Raw genomic sequence first — 25,753 nt, 5'->3', positions numbered from 1 at the left:
ATGGCGGCGCTGGCGGCGGAGGCCGCGGCGGCCCCGGGCCCGGCCGAGGCGGCCGAGGCGGCCGAGGCGGCCGAGCTGAGCCGCGCGCTGGGCCGCCTGCTGCCCGGGCTGGACGCCGACAGCAAGCTGGGCCGGCGGCGCGCGCTCGAGGCGCTGCAGCGCGCCCTGGAGGCCGGGCCCGGGGCCGCCGCCCGCCCCGCCGCCTTCCAGGGCCCCTGGGCGCGCCTGCTGCTGCCGCGCCTGCTGCGCTGCCTGGGCGACCCGGCCGAGGGCTGCCGCGCGCTGGCCGCGCACCTGCTGGGCCTGGGCCTGCGCCGCGCCGCGCGGCCCCGCGACGCCCTCCCGCGCCTGCTGCCCGCGCTCGCCGCGCGCCTGGCCGGCCCCGAGCCCGCGCGCCGCCCGCCGCCCGAGGCCTGCGAGGAGCTGCGCCTGGCGCTCGCGCAGCTGCTGCGCCTGGCCGTGGACCTGGGCGGCGGCGCGCTCGCGCCCCACCTGGACGACGCGGTGCGCGCGCTGCGGGCCGCGCTGCTCGACCCCTTCGCCGCCGTGCGCCGCGAGAGCTGCGAGTGCGCCGCCCGCCTGGCGCGCGCCACGCCAGGTGCGGGGGGGCCGGGGGTGGGGGCGGGGGCTCGGGGGCGGGGCCGGGGGGCGCGACCCCCACCACGCCCCTCCCCCGCCTGCCCCGCGCGACCCCTCCCGGGCGCTTCCTTTCCTCCCGGGCGCTTCCTTTCCTCCCGGGCGCTTTCCCTTCCCGTGTTTCTCAAAATGCAGAACCGGCCTGGGGTGGGCCTGCCGCCCACCGGGGAGGCTGTGACTCGGGTGGGGGGGTTAAGGGAACCCACTTTGAGAAACACCGCTCCAGCCTTGGACTCCCTCCCGCCCCCAGTTCTCACCCGCCTTCCCCTCCGCCGGCACCGCTGTCCCACGTGGCGGGAGGGGCGTCCCTCCTGCTCCCCGCCAGTCCGCTTTCCGTTATTTTGGAAACGCGAGTCTCTCCCGAGGGCCCCTTTCCTCCAAGCAGCCATCGCCGCCCCTCGTCCTACCAGGCCTGGGTGCCAAGTGGTAGGGGAAGCGCTTAGTCCTGCGGGGAAGGCTTCCTGGAGGAGGGAGCACTGAAGGGAAAGTGGGTGCTGGGTGGTCTGCAGGGATAAGCGTGGCAGGTGGAAGCAAAGGGGAGGCCGAGGTGGCTGAAGGGAAGCAGGGGGGTTGGATGTAGTGTGAAGTGCAGTGGGGAGCCTGGAGGGCGCAGAGAAGGGGCCTGACAGGCTCAGGTTCTGGTAGACGGAAGGGTCAGGGGTTTGATTCCCGACGGCAGGTACCTGGGTTGCAGGTTTGATCCCCATGTAGGAGGCAACCCATCAGTGTGTCTCTCTCGCATTGCTCCCCCCCCCAAAAAAAATCAATGGAAAAAACATCCTCGATTGAGGATTAACCAAAAAAAGATCTGTCTGGTGCTGGTGGAGAACAGATCACAGAGATGGCAACAGAGAGGCCACGGGAGCCAGCTGGGGCCATCGCTAGTCCAGACTTAGATGCCCCTGGCTTGGACTGGGCGGAGCAGCCGCCATCAGGGATGGAGGGAGTGGAAGGGAGGCTGTGAAGGCAGAGCTGGCAGGATTTCCTGTTGAATTCTGTGAGGGGCGAGGGAGAGGAGGTTTGGGGGGACAGGAGACAGAGGAAGAACGGGCTTATGGCGACGTCATGTCGAGTTTAGATTCAATAGTGCAGGTCCTAGTGGAGCCGGGGAGGAGGCTGGGCTGGAGGTGGCCACTGGGAATTACAGCTGTTAATGCTTTTCCCATCGACCGGCGCCCACCTTGCTCCTGGTCTGTGCCCCTCCCAGTGCTGGGCCTGCAGCAGGGACCTTGGTGGGAGAGGGAGGAAGGCCCCGGGGGCAGGGGTTCATCCTGGGCGCTTATGAGCTGGGCTGGGCCCGAGGCACACGGAGCAGCCCTGCTAACTGGCAGCCTCCCCCCCCCCCCCACAGACCACTTCCACATGCAGTCTGAGTCTCTGATCGGCCCCCTGATGCAGAGCATCTCCCACCAGCACTGGAAGGTCCGGGTGGCCGTCATTGAGGCCACGGGCACGGTGATCCAGTTCGGCAACGGGAAGTCGGTGGACGACGTGCTTCCTCACTTCTCCCAGCGGCTGTTCGACGACGTCCCCCAGGTAACAGGAGGTCCCCGGGCGTCCCTCTCCTCCGCAGGAAGGGAGCAGTGCTGCGGGCTGGTGTCACTCACTGTTTCTTAAGATGTTACAACTAACGTCCCACATCAGCCCCAGGTTCCCACTTCTTAGAAAAACTGGGGAGAGCTGAGTCCTCTCGATACATTTGTTATTCTTAATCCCAAATTGATACATTTGTTATTCTTAACCCCAGAGGACTGTTACCTTTTAGGAGAAAAATCTCGCTGTGTCTTCATAGTTTACAGTTGTATCTTTAATGTGCCCCCCCAAGGTGGGCCTGGTGGAAAAGCCACAGTGGTTGGCACCAGGCCTGGGAGGAGGCGGAGAGACGGGGTAACTTGTTACATGGGGCTTTAGGTTGAGCAAAAGACAGGCAGGTGGAGCTAGGAATACTGGCCTTTTTGTTAGCAGAAGCCAGCTCGGGGCATGTTAGCTTATAAAACGTCACAGAGGCAGAGGGAAGGCTGCAGCAGGCAGGCTGTGTCCCCAAGGGAGGAGACATGAAGGGAACCACGTGCTCTCGTGCACGTGGCGTGGGAGGAGCTGTGGTCGCAGGCGGGAGTGCTCAGTGGGGAGAAAGTGCCCCTGCCATTGGCTGTAATGCCCACTGAGTGGCGGCCTGGCCCGTGCCCCGGGCGGTGGGAGTGTTAGCCACGTGCACAGAGCACTGCGTCCGGCCGCTCCCATGTCGTGTAACTCACAGAAGTTTGTCACATCTGCTGCTTTCCCTGCCCTGAGGTCTGGAGCTTGTGTGACATGCTCAGGGTCACCCAGCTGGAGCGAGCCTCCAGGCCCAGGCCTGGTGACACCAGGCTACTCTCTGGGACTGCCCTGCCTCCCAGCCACAGGCACACTGCCTGTTCTTCCCAGTTACTTTGCATGTTTTTTTTAAATTGGAGAGGAAAGGAGAGGAAGAGAGAGAAACATCAATGATGAGAGTCATTGATTGGCTGCCTCCTGCACTCCCTTTACTGGGGATCGAGCCCATGACCTGGGCGTGTGCCCTGACCAGGAATCAAACCACGATCTCCTGGATCATAGGTTGGTGCTCAGCCATTGAGCCACACCCGCCAGGGTACTTTGCTTTATTTTTTAAAACAGCTTTATTAAGCTATAACTCACATACCATACAATTCATTTAAAGTGTTCAATGTTTTTGATGTAGTACATTATTTTTAAAATTTTGGGTAAATTACATGGAACATAAAATTTGCCATTTTAACCACTTTTAAGCATACAGGTCAGTGGCATTAAGTACATTCACAGCGTTGTGTGTTCATCCCCACTGTCCAAACAGAAACCATGACCATCACGCAGTAGCTCCCTCTCCTCGCCCCCAGCCTCTGATAACTAGTCTTGGTGTCTCTGAGTCGTCTGTTGAAGACGTTCCCTGCAGTGGAATCACTGTGCTCTGCGGGTGCCGTTTCTCACGAGCACCGTGTGTTCAGGGTTCAGCGGTGTTGTGGCCCATGCAGTGCTTCCTTCCCTGTGAGGCTGAGGAGTGTCTATGGCACAGATACGGCTTTGCCTGTCTCCTCGGGCATCTGGGACGCAGGTGTTTCCACCTTTGGCTGTTGTGGATGCTCCTGCTGTGGACATGGGTGTGGAGCTGCCAGCTCTCATCCCTGCTGTGCTTTGGGTCTCGCCGTGGCCCGTGGTAACTGTTGAGCACGCTGAAGAACTGCCAGGCTGGTTTCCACAGCGCTGCACCACCCTGCACCCCTTCATGTCTCTACAGTCTCGCACACTGTGGTTTCCCGGGTTTTGTTGGTTTGTTTGGGGTCATCCACGCTGGTGTGGTGGTGTCTCATGGTTTTGATTTGTGTTTCTGTAACAGTAGTGACGTTGAGCATCTTTTCATGTGCTTGTTGCCGCATTGTGTATGTTACATGCCATGGCATTCAACTTGCACAGCTCTGTTAGCACGTGTGGACAGACAGACTGAAAGGGAGAGCCCCGGCCTCTGCCCCCAGGTCCCAGAGCTGCAGGGGCCGGAACAAGCAGGCTCTGCTGGAGCCACCCTGAGCAGCCCACCCCAAATTCAAGCGGGTGCTGCTGGGGCCCAGGCCCACAGCCAGCTCAACCCCCTTTGCGGAAACGCCCGCATATTCATCGCCTCCCGTCAACAGCCATGGGCAGCAACTGGCCCCATCCTCGGGTGGGACAGTGCTGTGCTGTCTCCCATTCCTGCGCTCCCCAGACCAGGTGCAGGCTAGGCTTCACCCGGGCGACATCTCTGTCCCTCCTGCTTCCCTTCACTGATAATGTAGGGCACCCACATCCCCTCTCAGGCTCTGCCCTCAGGGAGCTAGACCTAGGGCACCTGGTGCTTTTTAAGCTCATTTCTTCCCTGTGGCAGGTAAAGTAGGTAGAGGTGCCCACGTCACCTTTTCAGATGGCCAGCAGCAGAACTGAGGGTGCCCCGCTGGCTTCCCCAAGAATCCCAGCAGGTGCCCACACAAGACTTTGCAAACCCCATTTTGCTCAGCAGCGTGAGATTTTGGTCTTACCAGTGGAGGATCAGGCCGGAGCCCAGAGAACTTGGGCTGGACCATCAACCGTGGCCCCAACACTTCCTCTCCAGGCCTGAGAGGTGGACTGCGAGCCAAGCGAGCCCCAGGAGCAGCTCTGGGGCCCAGGCTTGGCAGCTCACCTGGTGGGCTGTGCTCCATGACCGTGCCCCACGCTTGCCTCGGTGTTGTCTGCCTGTGTGACCCTTGCCCTCTGTCACATGCAGGTCCGACAGGCAGTGACCCGTGTGGTGGGGGGCTGGCTGCTGAAGCTGCGGGACCGCTATTCCTTCTTCCACAAGCTCATCCCACTGCTGCTCAGCAGCTTCGACGACGAGATGCCGCACATCGCGTGAGTGACGTAGCGGCTGCCAGCCTCTGTCCCGGTGCTGGGAGGCGGGTGCTGCCCACCTTGCCCCCCTCTGCTGCTGCAAGTGCAGCTCCCTCGCTGCTGGTGGTCAGGGACCCACCTGTCCTGAATCGTCACTGACAACAGGAGTCCTGTCCTTGGCTCGGGGTCCCTGACAGAGCCCACCCCCTGCCCTTAGTCTGTGTGAGGTCACCTGGCATAAAAGGGCTCTGTGATTTTTAAAATATAATTTTGCCTTTTTAATACTTTGGGTACATGCATAGGACTCAGCTCCTAGTCCTGTTGGTAAAGGGATCAGATGCCCAACAGAATTGGTCAGTTCTCAGGAGACACTCGGCACCAGATCCCTCCCAGGCCCTCCCTGTGTCTGTCTGTCCTGCAGGCACGAGGCCGCCAGCCTCTGCGAGCCCTCCTGACCGTGTTCCTGTGTCTGTCCTGCAGGCACGAGGCTGCCAGCCTCTGGGAGGAGGTCGGTCTGCAGTGGCAGGAGGAGAACAGGGAAGACCTCAAGGACAAGCTTGACTTCGCCTCTCCCCCTCCCGCCCATCACCCCTCGCCAGGTAGGTGCACCCTCCCCAGGACGGTGACAGCGACGTGGGTGGACAGCCTGGGAGAGTCTCTCCAGGAGATGGGTGTGGAGCCCAGGCTGCAGCGGCTGAGAGCCGGGAGGTGCTGTGGGGGACTCATGTCCTCGGCCTCAGGAGAGGCTGTGGGGTCCTCCCCGCCCCCAGGGCTAGTGCTGTTGTGAAGAGGCTCCCTCAGGTGTCTGGGTGCCCACGGCAGGCGCTCCCTGGCTCCCATGGGAACCTCACCCGGGTGAGGCCCCAGGTGCAAATGCAAGGTCAGCTATGAGGCAGTAGCCGCCGCTACTGCTGGAAAAATTTTGGAAACAGGTGGTACTTTGTCATTTACCAAAACAGCTGCTTCTGTAAGCTTCAGGTAGAGCAAACAGGCCACAGGGAAGGTGAGAGCCTCTTTTTGGGGTGATTTCCGCATCCAGAACAAAGGCTCTGACTGTCGAGTAGGACACAGTGCTATTCAGACATGAGACCCACGCGGCCTCGCTGGTCTGTACAAGCCTGAGGTTCCTGTCCAATCCTCCCATCTCTGTCGCCCCTCCGACTACACATGGTCCCAGACGGCCGTCCAGTGTCCTCGGCCACATGAAGTGTCCTCACCAGTGCTGACGCTGGAGCTGCAGCGTCCTTAACAGTCCCGCTTCAGAGAGGCAGGCATGCGACACAGGCTGGGACGACGTGGACCTCGGAGGGAGCTCAGCAAGGACAGAGCGGGTGGGCCAGTGCGCACGGGGCCGGCTGTGCACCCTGAGGCCCAGAGGACAGTGATGCTCAGAAATGGTTTCAGTTGGAGCAGAATAAACTTACCTGGGTCACAGTCACAGTTGTGCAGAAGCACGAGGTTTTGTTAGATTTTTGAAATTTTCTCCTAAAGTTATTTTTTCTTCCCTAAAATTTGAATTTTAAATCTGGTTTCAGATTTTTTTTTTTAAACACTATTTTACATGTCAGCTCATATTAGCCTCGTTCTCAAAACCTCGCCATGGACCCCACCAGCTTCTCCCCTTGGGCCCTGGGACGTGCTTCTCCCCAGACTACACTCCATTCTTCCGAACAGGCCGACTTTTTAAATCATGACGTATCCACATGAGTAAATTCCCCTTTCCTGGTAGGGCTCTTAGAGTTGACAAACACAGTCCTGTGACCTGGCGCCTGCTGCAGCCCCAGGCGGCCCTGTGGCACCCCCTGCGCCCCTCTAGCTGCCTCGTACTTTCTCCCCGTGGTTCTGCTTTTTCTCAGACGCCCTCCTGTCTGGGTCTCGGTGTGTGAGGTGTGGTTCCTCACTGCTGGTGGTCGTGTTCCATCTGTGGGCGTCGCGAGTCTGTGTGTCTCTCTCCACTTGAAGGACATTTTGGTCGTTTCCAGTGTTGGTGATTTCCCACGAGGCCGATGTCCGCACTTGCACACCGGTCCTGTGCGACTGTCCTCAGGGCAGGTGCTGAGCGGTGGGGTGGGGCATGGTGGGCTGGGTGCTGGCTGCACCGTGTGTGACTACAGGGCCTGCAGCTGTCCCAGGCACTGTCGTTTACCTCCTCCGGGTCCCATGGCTCGTGGGGTGGTGAGTGTGTCACCTCTTCTTTGGTGTGCAGCAGGATCCCGTAGGGGTTTTGAGTCGGGTCCTTTGCTCTCCTGTTAAGGAGTTTCGAGACTCTGTGTACGTCCTGGACACGGTCCCTTGTCAGACCCATGTCGTGTGGCTCTTCTCTGCTAGTCCCCAGCTGGTCCCCACCTTGCGGCGTGGTGGGCACTGTGCCCTCCTCAGTGTCTTCTCCTCCCTCTCGCCTGCCTCACTCCCCTCTCACTGACATCCTGCTGCTTCCGAGTAAAAACCTCTGCTCTCCAAGAGGCAGGCTAGTCTGTGCCTGTGTCTCAGCACCTGGGACAGGTGCGCCAGGTGCAGAGTCAGCTCGGCAGGTATCGGCCGAGTGGGTGCTGTGTCCTCTCTCACCTGTGAGACAGATGGTCTGGTTGTGTGGCTGAAGCACAGATGAGCTTTGACAAGGGAACAACTCGCTGCTGAGAGACTGCACTCCAGCATCACACCTGTCAAACAGGTATGCCTGGTGAGATCTGATCCAAGCCGGATCTCTCCTCCTAAGAAAATAGGTATGAATTTCCTGTTACAACACTGAAATAAACCCCCACCTTTGAAGCGAAGCCACAGGCGAGACTATTGGCAGGGCCTCGTCTGTCTTCCAGTCGGGTGTTCACCTGACCAGGTGCTCCTCCTGTGGGGAGACACTGGGCACCCTTGGCAAGTGTCTGCACTCTCATCTGCAGCAGAGCGAGGGTGACAGGTTCTGGGGGCTCTTCTGCCTCGAGGTCGTCCTCTGCAAAACTGTTTTCCTTGGAAATGCTTGAGTGGAAGGAAGCCCGTCCTCACAGCGGGCACTGGCCGCAGGCCTTTAACAGGAGAATAGAGCTGGCTTTCTAACCCGTTTTCAAAGTAAGCCGAGTTCCAGTGAATAGTACCATTGTGAGAGGACTGTGTCCTACATAATGCCTCTGTGTTCCCAGGTTCTGCCCGCATGCTCACGGGCTCCACTTTGCTGTGTGTTTCATCCAGGTGTTTGGAAGGTATCAGGAAAGGGGCCTGAATAGCTGTCAGAAATGTTACGCTATGCAGAGAAAAGGAGGGAGCGCCCGAGGAGAGGTGGCTGGGGGGGCAGGTGTGCTCCGCGGGGAGCCCGGCAGGTATGAGCTCCGAATGTGAGGAAGACGGGTAATTGCCCACTGTCGGGCAGGAAAGGGACAGGGCCCCTGCCATCCAGCAGCCGCCATAGCTCCTGGTTCACGTACACAGGCCCCAAACTCTGTCTCCGACCAGGAGCGCTAGGCCCAGATGGGAAAGGGGCTGGTCCCTGGCAGTGAGTCAGGCCAGGTCTCAGGTCCAAGCATGTGATCCCCCCTCTCAACCCCTCGACCCCACACAGAGGGTAGGTCGACCCCTAAGCGCTCCCTGGGCTCTGCTTCTGTACATGCAGAAGCTCCTGCTGAGCACAGCGCCAGCCTGCCTGCTGTGAGGGCTTCCGAATCCAGTCCCAGCAGACCCGCCAGCGGACTTGGGGAAACAGATTAAAAAATCGATGGTCTGCCCTCACCAGTTTGGCTCAGTGATTAGAGCTTCGGCCGGCGGACTTAAGAGTCTCGGGTTTGATTCTGGCCAAGGGCAGGTACCTCAGTTGCGGGATGATCCCCAGTTGGTGCATGTGGGAGGCAGCCAGTCATGTTTCTCTCCCTCCCTTCCTCCCTCCCTCCCTTTCACTCTCTCTGAAAAGCAATGGAAAAAATATCCTCAGGTGAGGGTTAAAAAAAAAAAATCGATGGTCTGTTTTTCTGTTTGCGGTTAAACTACGCTTAGTCCGATCGTGCAGACAAGATGCTGAGTTAGTGTTCTGCATGCTTTCCGCATGCTTCTGGCCCTCTTGTCTATTTTCTGCTGATCTTTCCCTGATCTGAGAGGCTGGGAGACGTGCTTAAGTTGTCTCCTTGAGCTTTTGTTTGTGAAAGTGCTGCCATTGTGTTTTCAAAGAGAAGATTTGTGAGTAATGCTGAGCTTCCTGGGCTCCTGAGGGCCGTCTACAGTCTGGACAGGCAGGTCCTCATCCTCGGACCGCAGGGCACCTCCTCAGACCTTCTCAGGGCTCCGTCTGCTGCCGGGTAAAGAGCTCACCTTGTGTCTGCATCAAAAGTGACCAGCTCTCGCCCGGCCCGCATGGCTCAGCGGTTGAGGATCGACCTAGGATCCAGGAGATTGTGGTTCGATTCCCAGTCAGGGCACAGGCCCGGGTCGCGGGCTCGATCCCCAGTCGGGGGCGAGCAGGAGGCAGCCGATCAATGACTCTCATCATTGATGTTTCTCTCTCTCCCTCTCCCATTCTCTCTCTGAAATCAATAAAGACATATATTTTTTTAAATTAAAATGACCAGCTCTGCAGAGGAGCCTGGAGGCGCAGACTCAGGACCCCTTGCCGACGGCACCAAGGCTCCATGGGCAGCTGCTGCGGGAGGCAGCTCGGCAGCTTCCCAGAACATTCCTGTGCTCTTAGCGTGGGCTCCAGCCACTGCCTCCAGCACGCGGCAGAGTGAGGCCTGTCCTCCCTGGCTGTGTGTGCCCGTCCACAGCAGCCCCAGCCGAAGCGACCCGGGGTCCCTCCACCGAGGGGTGGTCGCTCTGTGCGCAGGTGTTATCTGGCCATAGCAGGAATGAAGTTATGATACACGCCACAACGTGGATGGGTCTCAAAGACATGCTTAGTGAAAGGAGCTCATTTATGTGAAATCTCTAGAAAAGACAGCTGTTGGCACAGATTGACCCTGTGAATTTCAAGGTTATTTTTATCTTTTTAATCTAGAGAACCGCCCAGGGTTGGGCTGTCGGGAGCTTGTCTTCAGAAACCTCTTCAAGATCCTTCCCGCCATCTGTCACGACATCACCGACTGGGTGGCGGGGACCAGGGTGAAGTCTGCGCAGCTACTAGCAGTGCTGCTGCTCCATGCTGAGGACCACATCACGCAGCACCTGGAGGTCCTGCTCCGGACCCTGCTCCTGGCCTGCACAGACGAGGAGCAGGCGGTGGTCAGAAGTGTGAGTACCTTCCCCTCATGCTCGGGGAGCTCTGGCCCAGAGCGTGCATTTCACCCTCTAGGTCAGCAGGTCTGTGAACTGCCCCACAGCTGAGACCAGGGTACTCCTGTCCCCCAACGGCCCCACCCCAGCCCCACCCTGATCTACTCTCGCCCTTTGCCACCATCTGAGAGTGGTAGGCAGGTGGAGTCCCACATCTTGGCCTTGGGGGTTGCTATTCTCACATCCTGATGCCTGGAGTCGCCCAGCTGTGCACCAGCCACCCAGCGTGCAGTTCACCTGAGTCGGGGACCCACCAGAACGGAGCCCTCCCACCAGCCAGGCCCTCTGCCTTACAAGTCGATAGTGTCAGCTCTCTCAGGGAGGGTCAGAGGGAAACCAGAGCCTTTGATTTACTAGGGTTTGAGCATGTACCAGAAGAGACACTCCCGGGACTTTTCCGGGTGGGAAGCAGAGGTGCCGGGTGGGGGGAGTAGTCCTGCAGCCCCTCAGCCCTGCACTTTCTCCACAGTGCACAAGGTCCGCAGAGCTGATCGGGACCTTTGTCAGCCCAGACGTCTTTCTGACGCTGATCTGGCCGATGCTGAGGAAGTCACCCTCTGCCTCTGGCCTCCTGGTCCTCGCTGCGGTCATCCGGGGCTGCCCGAGGGAAGCGCTCCGGCCGCACCTGAAGGCCATCACCACAGAGCTGGCCAGCGCTCGCATCCGTCAAGGCTCCGAGAACGTAAGCATGGGAACAAGTGTGAGCAAGTGGGGACGAGTGGGGAGTGCGTCATGTTATCCTGGCAGTTTCCAACCTTGTTCATCTCACGGCACACGAACGGGTCACTAAAATCCCGCGGCAAACCGAAAAACATCATTGTCGTGGCTCTGACCAAAAAAAAAAAAGGTATAATTTTGATTCATTTGCACCGGACGGCTATTATGTTGGCTGTTGTCATTTTTTTATTTGGCAATCTAAGGGAAAGAGGTCAGTGCCCCTTACTAGATAGTCAGGTGCTGCGTGTGTTAAAATTCCTGCGTCACACCAGCTGAAAATGACTGTGTTATCAGATGGACGTGTCACTGCCAGTTACTGTCTGAACATAACTACTGGTCACTATAGCACGTCCAACCGGGACCATCTGACCAGCAGTGCTGGCCAGGGTGCTGCCCTGATCCTGGCCTGTTTGGGACCCATGTGCCTCCTGTCTCATTACGCTCCATTCAGCATGGTGGCCATTTAAATTTAAATCAATTAAAAATGCAGTTCCTCAGTCACACCCGCCACGTTTTAAGTGCCCAAGAGCCCCGCGTGGCCAGTGCTGCCATGGTTGTGCTCGAGCCCAGAGAGGGCCGCCTAGCGGGCAGCTCTGGCGGAGCCCCTTCCCACGGCCCTGAGGGGAAGCTGCAAGCCCCCCTCTGCCGGCCCACAGTGTGCTTCCTGCAGGTGGCGTCGTCATAGCGCCCGGGCTCTGTCCGTGTCAAGGGCTTTCGTTCATGCGCTGAAACAAGGGCCTGATGGTGTGGCTGTCACAGATCTGTTTCACTTTCAATTGAGCGGTAAATCCGTAATGTCTGAAGCTGAAACAGTCTGGGTAGTTAGGCTTCATCGTGTGGAATAACTTATAATTGTTTGCTATTGAAGAAAAAATAATGATGTTTTTGTTGGGCTATGCTGGGCGTGGCCCTCCGGGTCCTTCTGTAGGGAGAGCAGAGCTGCCTCACGTGGTCTCTCCAGACAGCGCCAGCTCCCTACGTGACCGTGGCTGCTGTGGCCACAGAACTGGGCCTGGGGAGGGGGACCAGCGGCTCCAGGCTCTGGCCGGCGCCTGTGCGCTCAGCGTCCATGCCCATCAGGTCCTCTGTCGCTGCCCTTTCTCTGGCATCAGAGTGAGGACACAGGTCAGTCGATGACGAACGTTTCAGTAAAAGTTTCCAGAACCCAGAGTAGAGGGGACACCTTGGAAGGGGTGGGGTGGGCTGTCGTGTCTGCTCTGGGGGCTTTAACCACGTTTCCATTTGTCGCAAACCCATTTCTGACATAATTGTCCGACCTGCGTACGTTCAGCATTTGTGCTCACAAGTGGTTCTGAGAATGATTCTGGCCTCTGGGTGCTGATGTGCAAGCCAGGAGCGTTTTTCCTGGAAGGGCATAACTGAGGCTGTGTTGCTGCTTAGATACTGTCTCACGTGCTCTAGCCAAGAAAATGTAACTTCGCGTCTCAGTGTTGTTACAGGAGAGTTTAACCCCTTAACCCGGAGTGCAGATTGGGTGATAGGTCCCTCGGGTGTCAGTGTTTTCCGGGAAAGTTCTCATGACTTTTTAAAGACAGAGAAACGCAGCCTGGCCGGTGTGTTCAGTGGTTAGAGCATCGGCCTGCGCACTGAAGGGTCGCGGGTTCCGTTTCTGGTCTGGGGCACGTACCTGGGTCGCAGGCTCTGTCCCCGGCCCTGGTCAGGGCTCACGTGGGAGGCAGCCAATCGATGTGTCTCCCTCACATCGATGTTTCTCTGCCCCCACCCCACCCCCCGTTCCACTCTCCCTAGAAAAATCAACGGGAAAAATATCCTTGGGGGAGGATTAACAGAAAAAAGAAGGAAAGACGCCTCTCTAACAAAGTCCCATCGCACGAGTGTCTCGAGATGCACCCAGCCCTGCGCGGGCCAGGGAGCCAGCGTGAAAAAACCGAGACGTGCATTCGACTCCTCTGGACAGACTGAAACATCCGGCACCTCAGTCGTGGGCAGAGGCACCCTGCCCCGACCCGGACACGCGTGTGTGCCGCCGTGGGTGCATGTGTACCTGTGTGAGCACGTGTGTATGAGTGTACGCGAGCATGTGAGCGTGCGTGTGTGCATGTGTCCTTAGGAAGTAGCTTATGTTTTCTACAGTTACCTTCAGTAGCTGTACGAACAGGCCACAAATGTCTTTCTAGAACAACCTGAAATTTGAAAGCTCCCGTGTGAACCAAAGGGTCCTGGGGAGCTGGAGCCGCAGGTCTGGGCTTGGCACCGGCAGCCCCAGGTGTCCGGGCCAGCGTTCGCCTGGGGCTCAGGCAGGGAGCATCCTCCTCTTTGAAATGTTTGTTTAGTGACAGGTACCTGACGTGAGGAAACTGTGATAAGATCGGGTAATTCACTCGTCCTGTTTAGCCAAAGGGCACAGGCGTGCAGGCTCCGAGCTGCGTCACTGGAGAACTTCCCGCACTTTCCCGGGCCTCGGGGCTCAGGTGACATTGTTTCAGGAGCAGCCTCACCGGGAGTCTTTCTTTTTCACTCTGTGCCTCTGTAGGCAGATGGTGGAAGTTCTCTAGTTAAACACAGAGACCTCTGTACCCTTCCCTCCGAGTGGCTGCCATGGTCGCGACAGGTGGCGCTTGTGGGCATGGGAGGCTCTTCCCGAGGGCCAGCGTCCACACAGCTCTCACAAAGTGAATTCCTCTTTATTTCAGTGGCTGCTCCTTAAATATATATTATAGGTCATTTTAAAAATTAGACAGAAATCATATCCTCAAAAAATCAACCAACCAGTCCAGGCTTAAAAGAAATTAGGCTGTAGGGAAAGTCAGGATTCGAACGTCAGCACCCCTCTGTGGCTCCTCGCGGGAGTGGGGCGTCCAGGACCTGCAGGCAGTGACGACGGGATCGGCCCAGCACCGCGTCACCGTGTCCCACATTGATCAGGAAGCGGTTTTTGTACCATACAATTTTATTTATTTTTGTTAAGACCTAGTATTACAGAATTACTCTAAAATGCACGTAAGTCGAGTAGAGGGGGCCTGTGGGACCGCCGCCCACGCTCCTGCAGTCCTGTCTGCCTTCCGCCTTTTCCTTGGTTCGGGGGAAGCTGGGGTGTTTTGAAGCAAATCCAAGATGCCCAGTCGTTTCACTAGTCAATGCTTCATCACTAGTCAGTGTCACTAACAGTAAGAACTTTTAAAAACGTAGCTAAAGTGCCATTGAGCAATTAACTAAATTAACTTGAACTTGTTATTCTCAGTCTGTATGCAGTTGCCAGTTGTCTAAAAAATGGCTCTTATGGTTGACAGGCTGGACTCCGTGGCCTGGCACCGTGGAGTTGTTCCTGTGGCTCGTGGTGGTGTGGCCATGGCCTCATGTAGGCCTGGGGCCGGGGGTGGGAGGTGGGCAGCGGCCCAGGACCGTGGCCGACGTGCTCCTCACTCTGTTCACAGCACCGTTACGGGGAGAACCTGCTGCTGTGCGTGCAGGCCCTGCTGTCCGTGTGCCGCGAGGACTGCCGAGGCTGCGGCCTGCAGCTCATGGAGGTTCTGGTGACCGTGATGGCCTTCACAGGTGCCGCAGGCCTTGGGGACAAGGTGAGCCTGCGGGAGACTCTCCTGCTTGGCCACGTGGCGATGGCACCATCCCTGAGCAGAACGGAACCGTGTCTGTAAATCTCGAAAAGACGGGAGACGAGTCCCTCCCGAGCTGGCCTTGGATACACAGGGTCTTAGGTGCCCTGCAACTGCCAGTTTACCTCTGTATCTCAGAGTGAAGACAGCCTGGGCGTCAGCTGCAGAGAGAGGTGGGAAGGAGGCGTCCCACCCAGCCCTGAGGTTGAACGTGCTAAAACACATGCGGAAGCTCTGGAGAGAGATACTGGCGTGATTTTCCTATGCAATTGCAGGCCATCTGCACTGTCCCGTTGGCCCTGCATTTAGGCTTAAAACGCTGACATCCGTTCCCCGCAGGCCTGGGTGCTGCTTCTCCAAGAGCCGAGGCCACAATGCCATGTCCAGGAGGCACATCTCCATCCCCCTCCTTTCTCAGGGCCTCTTTAAACCTATTTTATTTCTATTTTTAAAATCCACCTTTTCAGAGGCCGAGTGTTAGCAGTCAGCTTGTCACTGCGGGGCCGTGAGTACTAGTAACAGCCATCAGCTACGGGTCTGCAGATAGTCCTGGCAGCAGCCACACGGAGCCCAGGACCATCCTGATTGCTCACCCCCTGAGGAGGAGCCGGGAGGGGCCGTGTGGTGTCGCCCATCTTCCTTCACCCTGTCCAGGGCATCAATTACTGTCACTCAAGGGTCTGTCGGGGTGACAGCTGAGCAGAGAGGATGCCAGGGAGTGGGCTCCATGAACATAGTTTAAGTCTGTTCAGTTTAGTTTCCTGGACCCCCTGGTGCCCCCCAGCTCCGCCCTGCAGAAGCATGAGGACAGCTCGGGAGGACACCTGCTGCTCTCACAGAGGGGGCCCCGGCTGAGCGTCGCAGTGAATGACGCTGGTCTGTGTCATTACCGGGGGTGCAGCCGGCACCTGCAGTCCTAGGTTCCTGGGACATGCTTCCAGGAATTTACACTGGTCCTCCTCACAGGACGTGGCCATGGTTCAGCTGGTCGTCCCAGCAGGACATGGCCCGAGAGGGGCTCTGAGCCATGAGGAGGAGATGGTCCCAGCCTGTGACTTGCATCTTCCAGGTTCAGGAGACCATGGACACGCTGGCCACAATGGAGAGTGGAGGTGACAGCCAGGACCTCTACCGTGAGCACATGGGCCCCCTCCTGGAGTGGCTGGCCGGGTCCCAGCGGGACTGGACCGTGCACTCCCCAGAGCTCTTGCAGTTCAGCGTACTGGTCACCCACGCAGGTGAGCCCCCTTCCCCTGTGAACCAGAGTGCCCCAGGTGAGCTGTGCTGAGCTGAGGTTACTGTTTAAACGTCACTCACAGTCACTGTCATCTTCGGGGAAGGACTGCCTTAGGAACAAAACCTTAACTTTTGAAACACTGAGAACATTGGGCCGGAGGTGGGAGTATAGCTGAGTCACCCAGCAGTTTTCATGGCTCTTGCTCTGCAGAGCTGGGCACAAGCAGTCAGAGGTGAGTGGCTGCAGGAGCCTGGGACCTGCCTTTCGGGCAGGTTCTCCCTGGCCTCCCAGTCAGGCCTTTCCTGGATGGGCAGAGCCGGCTCTGATTCTCTGTCACAGGTGGGGCGCACACCTCAGAACCCAGAGGTTTTCAGTGAGAAGTTCTGATGACTTAATGCACACGTGTGGGCACAAAGTAGATTTAGTCGTGAAGCAGTTCCCTCCTGTTGTTATTGGTTATTGTGTTATTTCCATACGCACGGCTGTAGCCTGCTCTTGCCCCCCCATGACTCCTCTTCCAGATGGGTAGGAAGTTGTAGAGCATGTGTGTGTGAGTGCATGCATGTGCACGGGCGGGTGTGTGCATGCGTGTGCATGGGCGGGTGTGTGGAGGTGTGTGCATGCGTGTGCACGGGCGGGTGTGTGCATGTGTGTGCTGGAGGTGTGTGCATGTGTGTGCATGGGCAGGTGTGAGGAGATGTGTGTGTGGGCCGGTGTGTGCATGTGTGTGCACGGGCGGGTGCGTGCATGTGTGTGCATGGGCGGGTGTGTGGAGGTGTGTGCTGGAGGTGTGTGCATGTGTGTGCTGGAGGTGTGTGCATGTGTGTGCATGGGCGGGTGTGTGGAGGTGTGTACATGCATGTGCACGGGCGGGTGTGTGCATGTGTGTGCATGGGCGGGTGTGTGCATGTGTGTGCTGGAGGTGTGTGCATGTGTGTGCATGGGCGGGTGTGTGGAGGTGTGTACATGCATGTGCACGGGCGGGTGTGTGCATGTGTGTGCATGGGCGGGTGTGTGCATGTGTGTGCTGGAGGTGTGTGCATGTGTGTGCATGGGCGGGTGTGTGGAGGTGTGTACATGCATGTGCACGGGCGGGTGTGTGCATGCGTGTGCATGGGCGGGTGTGTGCATGTGTGTGCTGGAGGTGTGTGCATGTGTGTGCATGGGCGGGTGTGTGGAGGTGTGTACATGCATGTGCACGGGCGGGTGCGTGCATGTGTGTGCATGGAGGTGTGTACACGCGTGTGCACAGGCGGGTGTGAGGAGATGTGTGTGTGGGCCGGTGTGTGCATGTGTGTGCATGCGTGTGCGTGGGCGGGTGTGTGGAGGTGTGTGCACGGGTGGGGGGTGTAGTCTCAGAGGAAGTATAACCACTTAACACCGTGCTCTGGGAGTGTGATGTTTGCTTTCCTCTTTATTCTTTATTTTTCTGTATTTTCCAAGTTTTCTGTAATAAGCATGTACTGAGATGAACAGAAAACAGGATTAAATATTTACTATGAAAATTCCTTCAATTCCATATTTACAGAAGTTCTGTAAGAAGATAACACTTTAAACTTAATTGTAAAACATTTAAACATAGAGAAACGTAACTTCCTAAACTTTGAAAAGATGGGGGGAGAGGGAGGTTCACAACCAGAGCAGAGCAGGAGGGAGACGGGGCGTTTGCAGCAGATCCGGCGTGAGGCCCGAGCGCGTGGACGGGCCGGACACCGTGTCCGGGCTGCGTGAAGTTAGCGCCGCTGGTAAGCAGGCGGAAAGATGCAGCCTTTAGTGATAAAGGCTGTCGGTTGGAACCGTGTCACACTCACGAGAACCCGTCCCGAGGAAACGCTAATTGCAGGGAAAGCCAGGTCCTCGGAAACAGTCAGTGGGGCGCGTTGAGTAGCAGAAATCGGAAGGGGCCCAGGAACCTGCGGTGGCCTCCGTACGCGCCCTGGCGGCCTTCAGAGCAGCCCGAGGAAACACGCTGGACGTGCAGCAGAAAGCGGCTGCGGGGGCGGCACACGCCTCCCACGGGGCCGTGCTGGGGGCACGCGGAAGGGTCCCGGAAGCGTCTCCAGTTTGGGGGATTTGTTTTTTTAACATTCTGAATGCCAGGGGCCCACCTCAAACACCCCACAGACCCCTCCTGCGTCCATGGGCGGGTGGCCGGTGTCCTGTCCCCTCTGTCTCCAGCAACGACATTGACCATGACTGTTACATTCCCTTCTCTGTTTGAGCCAGAAAACGCCTGTTTCCGGTTGGTTAAAATGTAGAGAGAGGTTAAAAAAAGGGCAGAAGTGACTCCAGGAGAGTGCAGCCCTGCAGCTGGGGGCCTGTGTCCTGGAGCCCCCAGGCGGGACCTGGCTGCCCTGCCTGGGCATCAGGCCTCCAGGGAGGTCCGGTCCTCTAGGTCAGCCGACCTGGAGGGAGGGCACCAGGTGGGGGGAGGGCAGGGATGGGGTCCCCAGGGGACCCCACCCGACCGTCCACTCCATGAGTCCTACTAGCTAGGCTTCCCGCTGGGCCCTGCTGAGGTGCCTGGAGGATAGGAAAGTTCTGCCCTTGGTGGGCCTGGGGGTTTGGAGATGCCCATCCCTCGGGGTTTAAGTCGCTTTGCCTGCTGCCCTCGGAGTCATCACCTGTCAGCCAAGCACTGTGAGCTGGGGTTCAGAATGACCTTTCTCAATCCAGAAAGAAATCAGCTGTTGGCACAGGGCCTGGCGCAGGGTGGGGGGCATCCTGTGACTCGAAGCTCGTGTGCACCATCACGGCTCCCGCCCGTGCACATGCATGCACACACCTCCATGCACATGCGTGCACACACACACACATGCTCTACAACTTCCTACCCATCTGGAAAAGGAGTCATGGGACGGCAAGAGCAGGCTAGAGTTGTGCGTATCCGAGGCCCCAGGTGTGAGTCCGTGGCCTGTGTGTGAGATCCTGGTGCGGCACTCGGGGAATCGAATCATTTCTTCGAGTAACAGCCTGAAAAGGGAGGGTGGCTGCCAGGCTCGGGGCGAACATTAAGCACCTTGCAGATTCTCAGTAATTGATTTTGGTTGATATTTAACACATTGCTTGACTTTAGTTTTTTAATCTGGGAATATGTAAGAAAATAGAAAGTTTACGAGCTGAACATTTGGGGGGGGTTAAATGGTCTCGGTTACTTTTCTTTGATAATCACGTCCATGGTCCCTGCAGCTGTGGTGCTAGCTGCCTGTAGTGCCCCGGCTCCCGCCTCCGACAGGGACAGGAACAGCCGCTCTTGTGTTCCAGGCCCAGCCCTCGGGGAGGCGCTGCCCCACCTGGTCCCCATCCTCCGGAGCTGCCTCCAGCCGGACAGAGACCCACAGATGCGCCTGAAGCTCTTCTCGGTCCTGTCCAGGGCGCTGCTGAGAGCAAAGGAGACCCTGGACTCCCAAGGGTATGTGGGCCCCACCTCTGCTGCCCTGCCCTGCTCCACCCCACCCGGGGCTCTCCCGGGGATGGGGCCCCCCTCCTCCCCCACGCACACAGAGGGAGGTCTGCATAGTGAGGCACTAAATCAGTCCTTTTAGTGTGGTCATTAAAATTCCATTGAGTGAAAAAGTTTTAGGGAACATTAACTATTAATGGTTTATCAATTAGCTGTTCTCAGTTTAAAAGCCTTTGGGTACCTTTCAACCCTAACAAAGGATGGTTGAGTTTTGTTGGTGGTGGGAGCCTCTGAAAGACCTTCAGGCAGCAGCCGGGCTGCCGGCTCTGTGGCTGTGAGGTGAAGGGAAGGAGCCAGAGGCCTGATGTCAAAAGGGCTGGGCCTGCAGACGCCCATCTTGCTGCGGGGCAGGGACCCTCCAGGGCCCATAGGTCCCTTTGTTAGATCCATGGACCTGGGTTGAGTAGGGCTGCAGGCCCGGCTGGCTCAGGTTGGCGCTGTGGGCTGTGGGCTGTGGGGACCATCCCCCGAGGGAGCAATCAGAGCAGAGCCCTGCGTGTGGAGGTAACGTGACGTTTCCTGCAGAGATGATGGGGTCGCCCACACTTCCCTTCTCTGATGTCACACTGGTCTCTCTGCTGGACTTCTCGCCAGACGTCACATTCAGGAGCCTCAATTCCACTTGTCTGCAGACACTCAGGGCTGAGCAGGGACCATGAAAACACTGAGTGCAGCCCTAGCATGTCCTGGCCGTGGGCAGACCTTCGCCTGGATGACCCGAGGCCGGGAATGCTGGCCAGGTTGGCACCTGGCACCTGTGTTCAGCCAGGTCCCCGGACACTTATCCTGCAGGTCAGCTGCCAAGTCTGGACGAAGTTCTTAAGAGAAACTGCACTGAGCTTCATGCTGGGAGAGATCAGTGTCAGGGGAAGATGGTCGTCCATTTAGTTACTTACGGGAAGAACTGGCTAGTGTCACAGGCAGGGGAGAGGGACAGAAATAACACCCACTTGGTTTTGCCTGTTGGGGTTATGAAATGACTACTATAAAATATGTCATTGACTCTGGACTGGGAACAGTGAGGAAGGAAGCCCGCTGCTGACCCTGGTCTGTGCGTGTCCGTTCACCGGGTCGGCCCTGCTCTGGGGCGCGGGAGGGATTGGCTCCTCCCTCCTTGTCCCAGCAGAGCCCCCAGTCCACAGGGGCTCCTCGGAAGCAGTGAGGACGTGGGGTCTCGGGATGAGCACGGGCTCTTTCGGAGGGTCGCCCCTCAGTTGGAGTGCCCCCTTTCAGCAGAGCTCTCAGAATGAGAGCTGAGCAGGTCCCCTCGGGCTCCGGTCCTGCTGTCGCCCGGGTTTTCTGTGAGGGCTCCCTGCAGGGAAGCTCGCCGGCTGGCTTCGTCCCCCGACACCCACTCTGAAGGAACCGCTGGGCGAGCTCTGCCCTGCTTCCTCTGCCCGGGGCTGGCCTCCCAGGTGTGCGTTGTCTGTGCCCAGTAGAGCTCATTTATTGTGTCAAGTGCTTTTACTCCCCAGCTGTTAGTGCCTGGAGGGCAGTTAGATGGGTGGGACGCAGCTCGAGGCCATGGCCGTGGTCTGGAGGCCAGCACCTGGCCCTCAGGTTCTTCAGCCAGGTTAGGGGACCACCTTGGAGGACAGGACACAGGGCTGAGTCTTTCCAGGAAACATCTCCTGTGAATCGCTTTGCAGGAAACAGCTCTGCTTAAAAATTAAAGCACGTTGAAACCTAATTGAACCGTCGTAAATCATCCTGAACCAAAGGCACTTCCCAGACCTGCTCCCTTACCTCTGTCCTTGGCTCTGCAGTGCCCCCTGCTGGAGGCCGCGGCCCTGCACCTCCCGTCTGTGCCACGGTGTCCTCAGCATCTGGGCTCAGAATGGAGCCACCTTTGAAATGTGCTTTGTGATAATGCTGGGGAGAAAGTTAATGAGTTACGTGTTCAACAAAATATGGTTTTGATCTCTGAGCAGAGGCCCATGGGTGCAGCAGGACCCCCCAGCAGTGCTGAGGCTTGTCTCTGGGTGGTGTGAGTGGGGGACTGTCGCCCTGCAGTACTGAGCCACCAGGAGATGGGCTGGGGCTCTGGTGTGGTGCTTTTTGTTTTCTGTCTTGATGGCACATTGCTGTGCCACCACTGAGAGGAAGTCCCAGCAGAGTTGGCCTGGAAGTCCCCATCCCCACCCAGGGTCTGCACTGGGGTCCCTGGGTCAGACCTGCGGTGTCCTTGCTGAGGTGGAGGGAGCGTGGTCAGGACCTCGGTTTGTCTCCGTGGGAGTGTCACACGTGGGAGTGACTGCTGGCCTGTCAATGCTCCTGGTGACGCGTCTCAGTGTAGCTCATGCCTCCTCCTTAGAGCCTGGGAGTGAAGGTGCAGCCCCTTGGCAGCAACATGGGGTCTTGGGTCCCAGGTTCTTGGGCTCAGGACCCACAGCCGCTCCCCAGAGAGGCCAGCAGGAGCCCTGGGGCTGCAGCCCGGCCGGGAGGGCCACCTCCTCCAGGGAGCGGAGGGCTCCTCCTGGGGTGTCTGCATCTGGCTTCATTTCTGCTGTCTGGCCTTTTCCCTCAGCCCACTCCCCACTGTGAAGCATCCCCCCAGGAGGCTGGCTGCCCCCTCACCTGCCACCTGCTTCCTCTCCAGGCAGCTGCACAGCTACCTCGACACCGTGATAAAGGACATCCTGGTCCCCAACCTGCAGTGGCACGCGGGGAGGACGGCCGCCGCCATCCGCACGGCTGCCGTGTCCTGCCTCTGGTCCCTCGTCAGCAGTGAGGGCCTGTCGGCCACCCAGGTCAGGCTCATGGGGGGGGCTGTGCCCGGGCTCCTGGGCTGCTGTGTGAAGGCCCTGCACCCGCCCCATGCTGAGGGTCCCCTGGGAGTGGGGAGGGGCCGGGGAACAGGCGGGTGGGACGCAGAGTCGGGCAGCGCTCGCTTCCTTGGGTCATCTTGAGGGCTTTTTAGGGTTACACATTGAACGTTACCCTTCACAAGACTAAAGACTGAACCGCAGGAGCCAGCTGAGCCCGACCGGCCGCGGGCTTCCTGCCGGTTTGTTCCTCTCTCCGGCCAGCATGGGGATTAGGGAAGCAGCAGAAAGGGTGTTAAACCGTCGTTTCACTGTGCCTGTGACGGTGTCGCACCCGGCGCTCGCTCGTGTGAGGGCTCCACTTGGCACCCTGAGCGGCTGTGACTTAAGTTGAAATGTCCCCAGGTTTCTGGGGCACAGTGCGGACTAGTGAGTAGCGGGGGGGGGTCTCAGTAAGACTGTGAAGAGCGACTTAAAAATCAGCTGGCCAAATTAAACAAAACTGCTCAAATCACTTAGATCTTAAAATCCAGCTTCAAACCTGCTTATGTAGAAAATTTCAAAGTAGTATCCAGACTCCATTACATTCCTGCCAAAGCCTCGTCATCGTTGCCCGTGAACGGGGCCGTGCGCGGCGCACACATCACGTGGCGTCTGCCCCGCTGCAGGTGCAGGACGCGCGGGAGGCGCTGCTTCCCCAGGCTCTGACCACCCTGGAGGACGACTCTCAGATGACACGACTGATTTCCTGCCGGATCATTAACACGTTCTTAAAGTCTTCTGGTGGTGCAATGGATCCCGATAAAGCCACCAAGATTTATCCTGGTAGGAACTCCTCCTTTTCCAAACCTGTGCATACATTCGACCGCTGTCTCTTTCATAGGAAAGTTAGAAAATGCTACTTTACCTTCGGGTCAAGTTGGTGCTAAGAGTGAAACACAGCAGTGACAGATAAACGTCACCAAGTAACTAAACAGGGAACAAGACAGGAGGGGGGCAGGGGGCCGGCAGAAGCGGGGGAGCTCAGGTTCCCACAGCAGCCAGGGTGCAGCCCTAGCACAGCAGGGGCCCCTCGGAGCGGGAGCTGTGCCCGGGCCCTCGGTGCGTGTGCAGGAGGGGCTGCCACACAGGCCCCTAGAAGCAGAAGCTAGCGGGAGGAAGGGGCCAGGATCCCACCCCAGAGCGAAACATAGGTTATCCACCTCCTCAGAGTTTTTTAAAATGTTTGTGATCCTCGAAAAGGTAAATGGATGGCATCCACTAAGGAACAAGTTGAGAATCTAAGCAGTAAATGGGAATGAAGAGCAGTGACCCTTGGCTCTGTCCCCAGAGCCACGGAGAGCAGGGTCAGCAGATGTCCCTCCTGCACTGTCTGCTCATAGGGGAGGGTGGACGGCCAGGCATGGTGCCTGTGGGTGACAGGCTTTGAATCTGAGCATCAAGGAGCCAGAGGGGGCCTGGGCCACCTGGCAGGTATGGAGCCACGTGCAGAGCAGCTCGGGCCCAGCACACTGGGCACAGGCAGGACCCAGTCACTGCTGCACTGTGCCCATCCTTTGACCCTAGCGATTCCGGAGCCACCCCCAGCACTTTGCACGTGAGGTCTAGGTGCAGGATGTGGTCTCTGGGACCCAGGTGGGCACCTGTGCGGGTACTTGGGCCCACACCCCTGCTCTGCCTCCCTCCAGAACTCCTAAAACGCCTGGATGACGTGTCCAGTGAAGTGAGGCTGGCGGCGGCTTCCGCCCTCGTCACCTGGCTCGAGTGTATCAGAAATGATGATGCGAAGTCATACTACCAGAGTGACATTCAGTACCTGTACAGGGAGCTGCTCGTGTACCTGGACGATCCCGACAGCACCGTGCAGGACGCAGTCTTGGGTGAGCATCCCGGTGACTCGCAGTTGATTCTGTGCCGTCTTAGGTGCACTGGCCCCTCTTCATGGCCGAGCGTCAGGCGGGCCACACAGGCGCAGTAGGCAAGGCAGTGGGGTCCCTCCGGGCCAGGCTCGGGCCCCTTGGTACCGTCAGTCACTGGACACTTTGAAGGATTCTGGTCTTCGTGTGACGCCAGTGATATTTACCTCAATGGAAATTAAAATTGAGCAAATTGGGGGATTTTCATTAATTTACAGGAAGCCCATTCTCTGTTAACATAACGTGTTTTTCAAAAATGTATTTTCCAAAGCAAAACACTGGGCAAGAAGGGTGTCCCTGTTCACGTTCCCTTTGCTGGGCACCACGTTTCGGTTTGATGTAACCCCACTGGCTTATTTTTCTCTCGTTGCCCGTGCCAGAGGAGACATAGCCAAAGAGATATTGCTAAGAGCTATGTCAAGAGTTTCTGCCTGTTTTCCTCTGGGAGTTTTATGGTTTCAGGTCTTATATTTAAGTCTTTAACCCGTGTTGAGTGTGTTCTTGTGTATGGAGTAAAAGGGTGGTCTGATCTCATGGGTTTTTTGCGTATATCTGTCCAGTTTTCCCAGCACCACTTACTGAATAGACTGTCTTTACCCCGTTGTATGCTCCCACCTCCTTTGTCACAGAGTAATCAATCCTGTGGACATGGGTTGATTTCTGGGCTCCCTACTCTGTTCCACGGGCCCCTGTGTCTGTTCGTATGCCCATGCCTGCTGTTTTGATTCCTGTAGCTTCGTATCAGTTTAACGTTCACTTCTGGCATCTCAGGGTGTTTGCTGTTTTACAGAGGTCCTCAAAGCTGGCAGTGTCCTGTTCCCTGACCTCCTGGTGAGAGAGATGGAGGCTGTCGTCCACAAGCACCGATCTCCCACCCATTGTGAGCTGCTCCTGCAGCACATGCAGGCCGGACCGCCCGCTCTGTGACCCAGGCTCAGGGGCACGGCTGCCAGTGCCAATGTGGGAGGTGGGCACAAACACCAACCCTCAACCTCCCCTGGGCTGGGGTTTGTGGCCTTTACACCCCACAACAGCCTGGGACATGGACAAGAAGACTGACAACAAGAATGTATTCCTAGGAAGAATGCTCAGCGTTCTCCTGGGACGATTTTTCAAGCCCAGCAGTTTCTGAAATAACATTCCTGGAGTGGCTCTATGTTTTTATGTCCTGTTTATATAGTTCACTGAGAGGTCTGCCAAAAACCTATAGCTAATTTGAAATTAAAACTAAATGTCAGCTATGCACACTGGCAGCCAGACCCATTCTCACTTGCTCGCTTTCTAGGGCTCCGTGCGCTGCTGGGCTCAGGGACTACTGGCTCCATCTCACTTAAATGCCACCAAGGAACTTCTTGACCATTTAAAAAAAAAAAAAAGCCAAAGGGATTAAAAAGAAATTTCATTCTTTCTTTGGATTCTGTCTACTGACACTTAATATCCCAGTGAAGAATCTAAAAGGAATCTGAAATCTTAAGAACAGGGAACTTTTTCTCATTTAAAATATACTGGAACTTAACATGTTTTGTGGATCAATTTATCAGTATCTTAGGTCAGTGATGCTAAGTGTTGAAACGGAAGGTTTAATCCGACTCTGGCTGCTCTTATAATTTTATTTGATTCTCTAGCACTTTGTGCGCCCAAGTGCCTGAAAGGTTTCGTTTTAAGTGGTTACTCCATAGGCCAAACACCGTGTCTGTTAACACAGGTGGAAAGGGCTGTTTTCCAGCAAATAACATTCACGCTTTGGTGGTTGACTTAACTAAAAGTATTTGTTGTGATTA

At 57.3% G+C, this 25,753-nt stretch overlaps 1 protein-coding gene across 2 annotated transcripts; it reads left to right on the top strand.

Moving 5' to 3' along the window:
- Positions 1–25,753, top strand: DNAAF5 (dynein axonemal assembly factor 5; the record flags this gene model as incomplete). Of its 2 annotated transcripts, none has more annotated exons than XM_081135284.1 (13): positions 1–598; positions 1,988–2,172; positions 4,928–5,052; positions 5,512–5,630; positions 10,004–10,236; positions 10,748–10,960; positions 14,412–14,555; positions 15,661–15,829; positions 19,093–19,240; positions 21,891–22,041; positions 22,725–22,881; positions 23,745–23,936; positions 24,763–25,753. In XM_081135284.1, the coding sequence occupies 13 exons, from the start codon at positions 1–3 to the stop codon at positions 24,897–24,899; spliced, it is 2,571 nt and encodes an 856-aa protein (XP_080991410.1). In that variant the 3' UTR covers positions 24,900–25,753. The 2 variants fall into 2 exon arrangements, with proteins under 2 accessions (XP_080991410.1, XP_080991411.1); XM_081135285.1 differs by having other exon boundaries at positions 24,744–25,753.

Source organism: Miniopterus schreibersii (assembly GCF_964146895.1).
Source record: "Miniopterus schreibersii genome assembly, chromosome: 4".
NCBI classification, from domain to species: Eukaryota; Metazoa; Chordata; class Mammalia; order Chiroptera; family Miniopteridae; genus Miniopterus; species Miniopterus schreibersii.
This window is presented reverse-complemented; position numbering and strand designations above follow the sequence as displayed.